The sequence below is a fragment of the Meles meles genome, chromosome 15 (assembly GCF_922984935.1).
Source record: "Meles meles chromosome 15, mMelMel3.1 paternal haplotype, whole genome shotgun sequence".
Taxonomy (NCBI): Eukaryota; Metazoa; Chordata; class Mammalia; order Carnivora; family Mustelidae; genus Meles; species Meles meles.
Window position 1 is genome coordinate 61529890 of NC_060080.1, and position 14047 is coordinate 61543936.

A 14047-nucleotide genomic window follows, 5' to 3' on the forward strand; every position below is an offset into this window, starting at 1 on the left:
AATGTTGTTTAGTTCTATACTTGGCTAAGTTATAGTCACAGTTCTGAATTAATAGGAAAGTCCAAGGACTCCTTACAATATCCTTGAAGATATTGAAAGAATGAGGTTTATTTTTTATTAGTTGTTGAAGTGTCTTTCTGTATGTTATGCAGGTCAGAGAATTGACTCATGGATCATAGCTTTTGTAGGGCTATCCAGGAATAGGTAAAATATATCATTAGTATTTTTATTTTTTTTAAGATTTATTTATTTCAAGCGAGAGGAAGAACAGAGGGAGGACAAGGAGAGGGAGAGAGAGGATGGGCACAGAGCCTGACACAGGGCTTGATCCCATGACCCTGAGATTATGACCTGAGCCAAAATTTAGAGTCAGATGCTTAACTGTCTGAGCCACCTAGGTGCCCCATTTTTTTTTTGAAGATTTTACTTATTTTTATTTTATTTTATTTATTTTTAAAGCCTTTTGAAAAAAAGAGGTTTGTTTTATTCATCAGAGAGAGAGCAAGTGAGCGAGCACAAGCAGGGGGAACAGCAGGCAGAGGGAGAAGCAGACTCCCTGCTGAGCAAGGAGCTTGATATGGTACTTGATCCCAGGACTGTGAGACCATGACCTGAGCTGAAGGCAGACGCCTAACCAACTGAGCCACCCAAGCATCCCTTTATTTATTTTAGAGATAACACATATATGGGGGGCATCAATAGTTTTATTTTAATCTTTTACCTTTTGAGGCACATGTATCTAATTCATAGCTTTTTTCCCTCTTTAGACTTAAATGGCTTTTTAAAAATTTTTATTTATTTGTCAGAGAGGGAGAGAGTACACAAGCAGGGGGAGCATCAGGCAGAGGGAGAAGCAGGCTCCCTGTTGAACAAGGAGCCTAATGCGAGACTTGATCCCAGTACTCTGGAATCATGACCTGAACTGAAGTAGATGCTTAACCTCCTGAGTCACTCAGGTGTCCCTTAAATGGCTTTTTAAATTCTTGTAACAAAGATAAATTATTTTATCTTTTCAGTTTTTTTGTGTGTGTGTATAATTAAGGTAGATGGGAAGATATGGGAGCTCTCACGGCAAGTCCTATTTTGTCTATTTTCTTCCATACAGAATATACCTATCCCTACTTTTTTCATTAAATAGCCATTTAAAAATGTTTTTAAAGAAATAGGCAATCTGAAGAAGCCTATATCTATTAAAAAAATTGAATTAAGAATTACTGACTTTGCTTAGGTGCTTTGATTTTGGCTCAGTTCATGATCTCAGGGTTGTGAAACCAAGCCCTGTATTGGGCTCTGTGCCTGTTTAAAATTCTCTCTCCTGCCCCAACCCCTTAAAAAGAATAACTGACTTTGCAAAACAGGAAGCACCAGGCCCACTTGTGTTTACTAGTGAATTCTACCTAATGTTTAAAGAAGAAATTTAAGGAAGAAGTTACCCTAATACCAAAACCAGACAAAGACATGTAAGAAAACTATAGCCCAGTATGTCTCATGAACACAGATGCAAAAATTTTCATAAACTATAAGCAAATCAAATAGAACAGTGTATAAAAAGAACTGTATACCACAACCAAGTGAGTTTTATCTCAGGTATGCAACGCCGGTTGAATTCATGTAATCTATCACATCAACAGGTTAAGGAAGAAAAAGCACATCATCATATGAATAAATAAAGAAAAAGCATTTGGCAAACTTGAACACTTAAGATAAAAACTCAGTAAATAAGGAGTAGAGGGTAGCTTCCTCAGCTTGATAAAAAACCTACAGATAACATAATATTAATTGAACCTCAAAGGTTTTCTGATGCAGGAACAAGGAAAAGTGTGTTCCCTCTCTTCATGTCTTTCAACATTGTACTGGAATCCTACCTAATGCAGTAAGGCAAAGGAAGGAAATAAAAGTTACACAGATTGGGAAGGAAGAAATTGGTCTTTGACTGGAGATGACATGATTATCTATGTAGAAAATCTGAAAGAATTCACAGACTCATGGAACCTAGTGATATAGGACAGCAAGGTTACAGGATACACAGTTAGTGAAAACTCATTTGCTTTTCTTTTTTTTTCTTTAAAGATTTATTTATTTGACAGATAGAGATTACAAGTAGGCAGAGAGGCAGGCAGAGAGAGAGAGAGGAGGAAGCAGGCTCCCAGCCAAGCAGAGAGCCCGATGCGGGGCTCGATCCCAGGACCCTGGGATCATGACCTGAGCTGAAGGCAGAGGCTTTAACCCGCTGAGCCACCCAGGCGCCCCTCATTTGCTTTTCTATGTATCAGCACAGAACACATGAAATTTGAAATTTATTATTTAAAAAAAATAATAGCATGAACAGGGAGGGGCAGAGGGACAGTCAGACTCCCCGCTGAGTGGGGAGCTCAGTGTGGGGCTTTATCCCAGGATCCTGAGATCATGACCTGAGCTGAAGTCAGATGCTTAACTGAGCCAACCAGGCACCCCTGAAATTTGAAATTTAAAATACAATACCATTTATGTTAACAACACAGAAGTGAAATACTTGGGTATAGATCTTCATATTTTGTAAAATTTCTATGAGGAAAATTATATACTCTGATGAAAGATACCAAGGAACTAAATAAATGAAGAGACACTCCATGTTTATGGATAGAACATGCAAAAATATAAAGATAACATTCTTTCCAACTTTGATCTTTAAATTCATTGAAATCTCAGAATCCTGGCAAGTTATTTTCTGGATATCAAGAAAATAACTCTAACATTTATATGGATAGACGGAGGACTCATAATAACCAAGACAGTATTGAAAGGAAAAGAATGAAGTTGGAGGACTGATGCTGTCCATCTTCAAGACAAACTGTAACATTGCAGTAATCAAGACAGTGTGGTATTGGTGACATAGATTAATGGAACAGAATAAAGAGCTCAGAAACAGACCATATAAGTATAGTTAATTGATCCTTGTCAGAAAAGCTAAGGCAATAATACCATGAAGCAAAGATAGTCTTTTCAACAAATGGCATTGAAACAATTGGACAACCAAAGAAAGAATGTAGACAAAGACCTCATACACTTCATAGAGATTAATTAGAAATATATCCTACACATAAACAAAATGCAAAACTGTATAACTCCTAGCAGATAGGAGAAAACCTAGGATGTCCTTGTGTATGGCAATGACCTTTTGGATACAATACCATAATCCATGAAAGAAAGAATTGATAAGCCTGGAGCATTTAAGTTAAAAACTTGTGCTCTGTGAAAGATAGTACCAAGAGAATGAGAAGATAGCCACAGGGAGAGGGGAAAATATTTGCAAAAGATATATCTGATGAAGGACTGTTACCCAAAATTTACAGAGAATCATGAAATTCAACAGTAAGTACATGAACAATCTGAATAAAAAGTATGCTAAAGATTTTCTCAGCTGTCTTGCCAATAGAAGAGACACAGATGACAAACACATGAAAAGATGCCCTATATCTTTAATTAGGGAAATGCATATTAAAACATTACTGAAATTCCACTGCACATCTATTAGAACAAAATTCAGAATACTGGTAACACCAAATGCTGACAAGGATGTGGAGCAACAAGAACTCTCATTTATTGCTAGTTACACTTTGGAAGGCTGTTTGGCAGTTTTTTACAAAACTCAGCATACTCTTACCATAGGTCTCACAGTTGTGCTCCCTGATATTTACCCACAGAAGTTGAAAGCTTACATCTCTACAAAAGCCTGCATACGGAGAAATCTTATGTCGAGTGAAAGAAGCCAGATTAAAAAAATTATGGGGGGGGCACCTGGGTGGCTCAGTGGGTTAAGCCGCTGCCTTCGGCTCAGGTCATGATCTCAGGGTCCTGGGATCGAGTCCCGCATCGGGCTCTCTGCTCATCAGGGAGCCTGCTTCCCCCTCTCTCTCTCTCTCTCTCTCTCTGCCTGCCTCTCTGCCTACTTGTGATCTCTCTCTGTCAAATAAATAAAATCTTTTAAAAAAAAAAATTATGGGGGCGTCTGGGTGGCTAGGTGGGTCAAAGCCTCTGCCTTCGGCTCAGGTCATGATCCCAGGGTCCTGGGATTGAGCCCCGCATCAGGCTCTCTGCTCAGCAGGGAGCCTGCTTCCTCCTCTCTCTGCCTGCCTCTCTGCCTACATGTGATCTGTCTGTCAAATAAAATATTAAAAAAAAAAATCTTAAATTATGTGGTGTATCTTTTTTGACACATGAAATTCTAGAAAATGAAAACTATAATAAAGCAGATCACTGAGGAGTATGGTTGTGGAGACTGGAAAAGGGATGGATGACAGAGGGTCTTAAAGATACTTTTTGGGTTAATGTGTATGTTTGTTATCCTGATGGTAGTCATGAATTCATAGATGTATACCAAAGCTTAAATTCATCAAACTGTGCACTTGAAGTGTCCAGTATATTATAGGTCATATATATCTCAAAGGTGTAAAAGACTATTAACTGATAAACTCACACTATCTTATTGGTAAAACTAATAAAATAAGTTAGCTTCTATGCCTATGAGTTATTAATTCTAAAAGAGAATTGGTAGCTCTTCTTAAAAAATGAAGGATAATCTAAAACTACTGTAAGATGTTTACTTTTTGAAATGAAGAATGAAATGTTGGTAAATGTAACTAAGGTGTTCTGCATCATCAGTTGATCTGTTTAGGGATCACTTAATCACCTTAATCAGTTTATTAATATCAGGCAGGGACTTTCAGTTTGGCTTTGAGAGAATTTTCTTCTTTTAACCCTTTTGGTAACCTATTTTTCTGGTGTTATCTTACTATAGAGGGCATATTGGGAAATCTTCCCTGAATGATGAAGTGCCTACAGTGGAAATTAAAAAGTGGGAAGGCATAGTCTTCCTCACTAGAGTGAGAAAATATGTTGCTTTTTGTTACACTTGGTATTTTCACCTGTGTACTCCTTTTTTCCAGATTTGTCTTTGCTTGTTTGTAAATTCAGGCAATATTACCATTTCTTTTAGGTTTTTTTTTTTTTAAAGATATTTTTATTTTAGAGAGCACAAGCAGGAAGGATGTTGGCAGAGGGAGAGGGAGACAGAATCTCAGTCAGTTTCTATGTGAAGCATGGAACCCAACCCAGGGTTCAGTCCCATGACCATGAGGTCATGACCCCAGCCAAAGCCAGGAGTCAGATACCAACCAACTGTGTAGGCTGTGCAAGCTGCACTCTTAATTATTCTTTGTGGTACTCTAACCAGTTAATTGTCTGTGGTCACTTCTTTATAATTTATTTGTGGTCACATTTAAGTTTGGGGATCACATTTAAGGAGAATCTGGCTGGCTCAGACAGTGGAGCATGTAGCATGTGACTCTTGATCTCAGAGTCATGAGTTCAAGTTCCACATTAGGCATGGAGCCTACTTAATAAATAAAACTCACCTTCAAAAAACATTAAGGTTTTCAACTGAATTTGCCTTTTTGGCTTGGGAAAAAATGATATTAATAATTTTTTAATGTGTTAACTAATTTTATTATTTGATTTTAGGTCCATTGCAAAAGAACTTGCAGACTGGCTTATAAGCAACAATGTGGTAGAGCATATATTTGGACCAAATTTACATATTGAGGTTTGTGGACAATTACATGACTCTCTGCCCTATTAAGAGAAGAATACTTTAGAAAATTAGCTGGAATAATTTTTTTCTTTTCCAGATTATCAAACAGTGCCAGGTGATTCTGAACTTCTTGGCAGCAGAAGGGAGATTGAGTACTCAGCATATTGATTGTATTTGGGCTGCAGCACAGGTAATATTAACAGCTCACATTTATTAAGTTCTTCCTTATGATTTGTTCTAAATGTTTAATTCCCTTATGAGGTAAGTTCTCTTATCCTAAATTTATAACTAAAGAAACTGAGACAGAGAAAGTTGGGCATGGAATCTCTGAAGTCTGGCTTGAGAGTCTGTGTCTTACTATATTACTGGTAAATTGAAAGAAATGAAAGTCAGTCAATTGGACATTCTACATGAAACCATCTTGGTTTATTAAGAGACACTTACCTGTTTTTTGTTGATATAGTAAATCTTTCTATCCTGAATATTGTATTGGTATTTTTCTTTCCTGTTACACTGTTTTCTTCAGTTTTTTGAATAAGCATATATCTACATGGTTCAAAATCCAAAAAATAAATATAGACGTGTATGTTATGTATTTTCTCCCCTCCTGTCCCTGTTTCCCAGGAATACCATTCTTCTAAGATGCATCATAGATTTCTACGTAAATAGCTAACTGTAAGCTTTTTTCTTATCTTCCTCTTTTTTTTTTTTTTCTTTTGGTCCTCTTTATTACAAATGTTGCATACTAAGTGGACTTGGTTTTTTTTTTCTTCACTTTATTGTCAGGATTACTGCATATCAATATCTGAAACACCAATTTTTTAAAGAGGGCATAGTGTTTCAGTACATGCATGTATGATAATTTAATTAACCAATTCCTATTCATAGGCATTATTTTTTCCCCAATCTTTTCTGTTACGTCTTTTTTCCCCAATCTTTTCTGTTATAAATCTTTTCTGTGTTAAAGTAAGTTCTAACGTGTTCATTTCATCCATTTTCCCTCATCTTCCTTAGTACGTTGTGTCCTTACACTTCTTGATATTTGCTAACCTGATGGTTGAAATGTGTATTTTAAATTTGCGTTCTGTTTATGTGAATCACGTTGCAAATCTTGTGTTTAAGAGCCATTTTTGTTTACTCTGGATATTCTTTGTCATTTATCAGAGATTTTACTTGTTCTTTTTTGTAGGAGATCTTTATATATCAGTGAAATTGGACTTGTGTCTGTGTTAAGAGTTAGGACTGTTTTCTACTTTGATGTTGTCATTTGGTTAAGGTGGTTTTTGGTGTTTGGTTTCAAGTTTGTAGTTTCAAACTTGTGGTTGAATTATTTTTATGTCCTGTGGATTTTGTCTTACGGTGTGCAATATCTTTTCCACTCCAAAGGGTTTTTTTGTTTGTTTTTAAGGTTTTTATTTATTTGACAAGTAGCAGAGAGAGAGAACAAGTAGCAGAGCAGCAGGCAGAGGCAGAGGGAGAGGAAGAAGCAGGCTCTCCACAAAGCAGGGAGCCTGACGTGGAGCTTGATCCCACATGACCTGAGCAGAAAGCAGCTGCTTAACTGACTGAGCCACCCAGACGCCCCTTTCCCACTCCAAAGTTATAAAAAAAAGTTCTCCTTTAGTTCCTTTCTGTTTCAAATTTTATATTTTAGGGTGTTTTTTTTTTTTTTTTTAAGATTTTATTTGAGAGAGCCAGAGAGAGAGGGATGAGGATGGTGAAGATGGGCAGAGGGTAAGGGGACAGTAGCCTTCCCTCTGAGCAGAGAGCCCGACATGGGGTTCCATTCTAGGACTCTGGGATCATTCATGACCTGAGCCAAAGGCAGATGCTTAACTGACCGAGCCACCCTGTATTTTAGTCTTTGAGCCATTTGGAATTACTCTTGGTTCAAGGTGTCATTTATCTAACTTTTTACCCCATTTTTTTGTTTATGTAGTTGTCCCCATTCCACTTGTTCAGTAATTCTTCTTTTCCTTATTGAATTGAGATACCAGTTCATTTTGACTAGGTCAGTTTCTGGAGTCTGTAGACTGTCATGATCTGTATAACCAGGGATTGGTAAACTTTTGGCTTGGTAAACAAGGCTTTTGGGCCGGCCACTTCATTTTGTAAATATTTTTTGCAACATAACCTTGTACTTTATTTGGCATATTGCTTGTGGCTACTTCCATACTACAGTGGCAGAGTATAGTACTTACCTGTATAATACTTAGCACTTTAAATCCTGAAATAATTTACTGTCTGGTCCTTCAAGAAAACATTTGCTGATCATGGGTTTAACTTATGTCTTTACTTTTTTTTTTTTTTTTTTTTTGAGTATCCTATCTGACAGGGCTGGTTCTTTTTTAAAATATATTTTTACATATTTTTAAAAATATATTTTTAAAGAATTTCCCTGGAAATGCCTGAGTGTCTCAGTCACTTAAGCATCTGCCTTTAGCTCAGGTCATGATCCCAGAGTCCGGGGATTGAGTTCTGCATTGAGCTCCCACTCAGCGCGGAGCTGCTTCTCCCTCAGCTCTGCCTGCAGCTCTTCTAGTGCTCTGTTGCTCTCTCCGACAAATAAAATCTTTAAAAAAATTTTTTTCTTCAGTTTTTTTAATGTAAATTTGAGCATTGACTTATTCTTTAAAAATATTATAATTTTAATTGTCATAATGGTGAATTTGAAGAGTCTCTCTATCCAGAGCTTAATACTGTTTTTTTTTTTTTTTTAAGATTTTCTTATTTCTTTATGTAACAGAGAGATCACAAGTAGGCAGAGAAGCAGGCAGAGAGAGAGTGGGGGAAGCAGGCTCCCTGCTGTGCAGAGAGCCCGATGTGGGGCTCGATCCCAGGACCCTGAGATCATGACCTGAGCTGAAGGCAGAGGCTTAACCCACTGAGCCACTCAGGTGCCCCTGTTTCTTGTATATCTTTCAAAATTTTAAAGTTCCTTGTATATATGTTTAATTTTATATTAAGCTTATTCTTAGGAATTTAAGTTATATTTATTATTGCTATAATAATAGCCATTTTCTCCCATTATACTTACTCTGTCCATTGTATTTCTTTTCCTTCCATTATGGTTGATTACTGCATATATTCATAAACTTTTTATATGAACAGTTTCAAATTTTTGATAATGATTTTGTGTTTTGGGGTGCCTGAGCGGCTCAGCTGGTTAGGCATCTTCCTTCCACTCAGGTCATGATCCCAGGGTCCTGGGATCGAGCCCCACATCAGGTTCCCTGCTCAGAGGGGAGTCTGCTTCTATACCTCTCTTTCTCCCCAGCGTTCCCCTTGCTCTTGTGCTCTCTCACTCTCTCTGTCAAATAAATAAGTAAAATCTTTAAAAAAAAAAATTGTGTGTCTCGAGACCTTATGTCTTAGATTGGTTGTGGTAATTTTTCAATACCTTTTTTTACTTTCCATATTTAATATTATATATTTATACATCACTCTCATTTTAGTAAGTTAAAGAAGCACTTTCTGTTTCAGAACAAAGGGAAAATTTTTAAAAAGTTTATGCATTTTAGCAGATTGAAAGTTTTTATTTTGTTCAGAGCAAGACCAGGAGAATGGGAGAATAATGATAAATGTATCATTACAGAATAAAAAGCTAGAAATAGTAGAGAGTTCTTTACTGAAACTTTATCAAATTGATAACTCATAGTATAGCCTGTTAAAGGTTTTAGCATTTTGCCCTAGCAAGAATTTGAAGCAACTTTAGTAAGGGAATAATTAAAAATTGTGGCATAATCTGTGAGACAGTTTGCAAACACTTAAACTATCTATAAAAGATTAACTATATAAAATAAGTATATTTTAAGGGTTAATTTAATTGGGTCTTTCTGTGGTTTGTTACTTACCACTTCTGAATCTACTACGAATTTAGAATGATCAGGAATTTTTACATTTTGAGTTTGTTTTTTTAAATTTGAGCACTGGGGGGTAGGGAAGGAAAAGATGAAACAAGATGGGATTGGGAGGGAGACAAACCATAAGAGACTCTTAATCTCACAAAACAAACTGAGGGGTGGGGGGGGTAGGGAGATAGTGGCTGGGTAATGGACATTGAGGAGGGTATGTGCTATGATGAGTGCTGTGAAATGGGGTATGCCTGATGATGCACAGACTTGTACCCCTGGGGCAAATAATACATCATATGTTAATAAAAAAAATTTGATCACTAAATAAAATTAATTTCAAAGCATTTGGGGTTGGTTAGTTTCTTACAGTCTTACCTTAGTCTTTTTTTCTCCCATGTGGAGTAAGTTTTTGAGGTCAGTTCGCTCATCTGAGATACATACATCCATATACACAATACACACACACACACACACACACACACAGAGTTTCCTCATGGTAATTGCATTGTCTGCTGCTCTTTTCATTGTATCAAAACTCTTGTATTGTAATCCAAGGAGATGACAAATGGATTTGAAATTGATAGAAAAATTATCTGTAAATATTTGAAAAATGCTTATCTTTGTAATTAAATGTAAGTTCAAATAATGTAATAGCATTTTCATTTATTGGATAATTCCCATTATGTTTAGTAATGCATTATATTGACCAGAGTGTGCTGTAACATTTGGGAAAAAATATAGCAGTTCTATTTCTGGTAATTTATTCTGTAAATACATGTACATAAAGATGTTCACTACAGCATTGACCATACTAGCAGAAAAGGGATGTCACTGTAGGACTACTTTAATAAATTTTGGGAAATTCATTTAATAGTATCCTTTGTAGCCATGAGAAGGACCAAAAGTGCTGTATTACGTTCATGTGGAACAATATGTAAGAAATAGTTTTACTAAGCACTGCGTAGGTAGTAGATCTTTTATTGAGAGAAAATCCTAAGTATGCAGTGTATTCTTGCAATGTATATTTAAAGAGTTATAAAAAGAGGATGCACATGTATGTCTATAACATATATACATGCGGTTTGTGCTTATGAATGCCTGGAGCTATTTTGAAAAATACACAAGAAATTTTAATAGGTTTATTTGTGGGTATATGATTTGGGATAGATGGAAGACTTCCTTTTCATTGTCTATGTTTATGTAAACTTTGAAACTTTTACATGGATTTATTAGTTTTTCAGTAAATACAGAGACTAGAATATAAAGTTAAAGTAAATATTTCGACTTTTTAAAAAAATATTTTATTTATTTGACAGAGAGAAATCACAATTAGGCAGAGAGGCAGGCAGAGAGAGAGGAGGAAGCAGGCTCCCTTCGGAGCAGAGAGCCCGATGCGGGGCTTGATCCCAGGACCCTGGGATCATGACCTGAGCCGAAGGCAGAGGCTTTAACCCACTGAGCCACCCAGGCGCCCCGAAGTAAATATTTCTACATTTAAATGACTTTCCACCATTTAAATTTATCTATTCTGGTTTGATTTGGTTACCTTTGTATTTGCCTCTACATAGTCATAGGACATCAAAAAATCCCTTCAGAATCCTTGTACTCTACTGGATTATATTAAATGCTTCAGATTTGAAGGATGCTTGTGTAAATGCATGTAAATTACTGATACAGTAATTTTTAAAAAAGATTTTATTTATTTGACAGATCACAAGTAGGCAGAGAGACCGCCAGATAGAGTGGGGGAAGCAGCCTCCCTGCTGTGAGCAGAGACCCTGATGCGGGTCTCAATCCCAGGACCCTGAGATCATGAGCTGAGCTGAAAGCAGAGGCTTAACCCACTGAGCCACCCAGGCCCCCCTGATACAATACTTTATCTTAATATGGAGCTAAGTGATTTGGGGTCGATCTTTGTATCAATGACAAAATTCAGATTCTCTAGGATTTAGTAGGATTTGAATGTCATCTGATTCAGATGTGCTTTATACACATAATTGTCAGATTCTTAAAAGGATTAGCGTTGACTAATTTTAGAAGCACTGACCTATACTCTAATGCTTATTAGCTTCTGCATGTGTACTAGTGTACACATTTAGATTACTGCTTTATGAGACATTACATACTACTAGTATGTGAAGTTATGACTGCTTGAGTTAGAATCTGGGCACTGTAATATCCTTCTCTGTTACATCTTAGAGATTTGAATTCTTTGCTTCCTGCCTTAAGAGTTCTTAACATGAGCTGTGTTCTTTTTATGTGTTGTTGGGTGTCTTCATTTATGCCTTTGTGATCCATTCATATTTAAGAAAGATGACAAGGTAAGTGGCCTGGGTATTGTTGGCTGCTGTGAAATACTTTTTTATTCGAGATTTCTCAAGTGGACTCCTGTTTGGAAACATTTTCGAGGGTAGTAATGGTAAAACAACTTGTACTTTTCTCATTAAAGTCACTACTAGGCTTTCTGCCTGTGTGACTTCTAAAAGAGAGTGAAAAGGGATACCAGTATCTGTGGTTAAAAGCTATGGTTTTATGTATTTTTTACCCAAGGGAGAGCCCTGGCAGCTGGGTAGAATAAATAAGTTGGCTTTTGCTGTTTTTCTGACTGATGGCTGACAAATACAGTTATTAAGAGTATTCAGGGAAATCCTGTGTTTTTATTTCCATATCTCCTGCTGTCCATCAAATCTAGGTCTCTGAGTCTGGTATCATCCCCAGTTACAGTGGGAAGGTTGACTTATCTCCTCTGCAGCTCACTCACAAATTACTCTGAATTACATCCTTCTCCACCTGTACGTTTTAAAATGCATTCCTTTCATTTTAGTCTTTTAGAAGTTTGTTGAAATCCTTGTATCTATTACTAATTTTCGTTTTCTTTGTGGGTTTGTTTCTTTTCATTCTAAAATACAGTGATTGATTCTTTTCTATAGAAGATGAGGGAATTCTCATTATCTTTTCTCATTTTCTGCTTCCCTGTTTTTACTATATTTGTACTTTATCAATTTATATGTTTTAAATTCTACACTAGAACCATAATTTCTACACAGTTGTTTAGTGCTAATTTTGTATTTAGGTATATGACTCACCACCAGTCCTTTGTCCTCATTTCTGTTTCATTCCAGAATAAATGAGTATTTATTCATGTGGATTTCATTGAGTAGCCTTTGTTTTCCTAAAGAGAAATTTGTGAGTGTTCTATTATGGGTTACTATATACTTGAGATATCTGTTTTCTTTGTACTTGAAGTGTTTGAATGATAGATACTAAAGCCACTCTTATTTCCCCTCAAAACTTTGTAGTAGACATGAGTAGTAGTTTGAATTTTGGATTGATGCCTTTTAACACTTATATTTACTTTTTCTCTTATTTTCTTCATTAATTCTTTTATTGTGATACAAATATACATTAACATAAAATTTACCATTTTAACCATTACTAACTATACAGTTCAATGCCATAAATACATTTAGTGTAGTGTAACCGTCTCCAAAGTCTGTATCGAAAACTTTGACACTATGTGCAACAAAAACGCTATACTTATTAAACAATAACTGTTCATTTTTCCCTCCTACAAGCTCTTGGTTTCCTCTATTCTACATTCTGTCTAAATGAATATGCCTCTTCTGGGTACCTCAGTTAAGTAGAATCATAAAATATTTGTTTGACTTGTTATACACAGTGCTTTTGAAGGTTTATCCCTGTTACCACCTATATAAAAATTTTCTTTTTATGGCAAATAGTCCATGGCTTATATATACCACATTTAGTGTATTCATTCCTTTCTTTCTTATTTTCTTTCTTTATTTCCTTCCTATTTATTTATTTGAGAGAGAAAGAGAAAGAGTGTGGGGAGGGACAGAGGGAGAGAATCTCAAAGCAGCTCAGTCCCACAACCCACTTGCTTTGCACTCACGATCAGAGCTGAAACCAAGAGTCAGATGCTCAACTGATCAAGCCACCTAGGCACTGTAAGGGCCTACTTAGCCAGAGTGACTCCTTCTCAGTTAAACAGCCATTTTGTTGTTTGTGTAGTAAAATTTAAACTGACCCTGCCCCCCCCCCAACTTACTTAGAAGCAAATCTGGAAACCAGTAAAATATGGTTGACCAGTCCCTGATAACAGAGCCCAAATACAAGGACAGGTCAGGTCAGGTGGAGATAATAAAGCCCAAATGCAAGGATGAGTTAGGTCAGGTGGAGACATCCAATCAGTAAAGCACACATATTATCTCCCTAACCACCAAAGAATGTAAACCCCACCTTTTGGGTGCCAATTCTGACCAGAGTGATAGGCTAGTTCAAACAGCTACTATAGGGTAAATTGTAATTCAGTTGGCCACCCGCATGAGACCTAACATGACTATGCAACTTTCTCTGTGTGTTACAATCTCATTGGCCACCGGTATGTGGCCAGGCTCAACCACATGGCCTTTGCTCTATAAGAACTAGTCTGTGAGGCTGGGAGAGACGGCCCCAACCGGTCAGTTTAGATTCTCAATGCTGGCAGCAAATAAAGCTTTGCTTGACCTTCACTTTGTATCAGTCTCACTCCTTGGATTAAAGACCCCAACAGGCACCCCTAGTGTTTTTGTGTTTGTGTTTGTTTTTGTTTTTTACCCCTCCT

The 14047-nt window shown here is 36.6% G+C and overlaps 1 protein-coding gene across 5 annotated transcripts in view; it reads left to right on the forward strand.

Moving 5' to 3' along the window:
• Window positions 1-14047, forward strand: part of USP34 (ubiquitin specific peptidase 34) — a 233901-nt gene that overhangs the window by 77046 nt on the left and 142808 nt on the right. For all 5 annotated transcript variants that reach the window (XR_006815060.1, XM_045979050.1, XM_045979054.1 and 2 more), the window contains exons 9-10: window positions 5500-5581; window positions 5667-5759. Coding sequence is in view for 4 of the 5 variants with exons in the window: in XM_045979050.1 (XP_045835006.1) it covers window positions 5500-5581; window positions 5667-5759 (175 nt within the window). In the remaining variant the exon portion in view is untranslated. The remainder of the gene's footprint in view (window positions 1-5499; window positions 5582-5666; window positions 5760-14047) is intronic.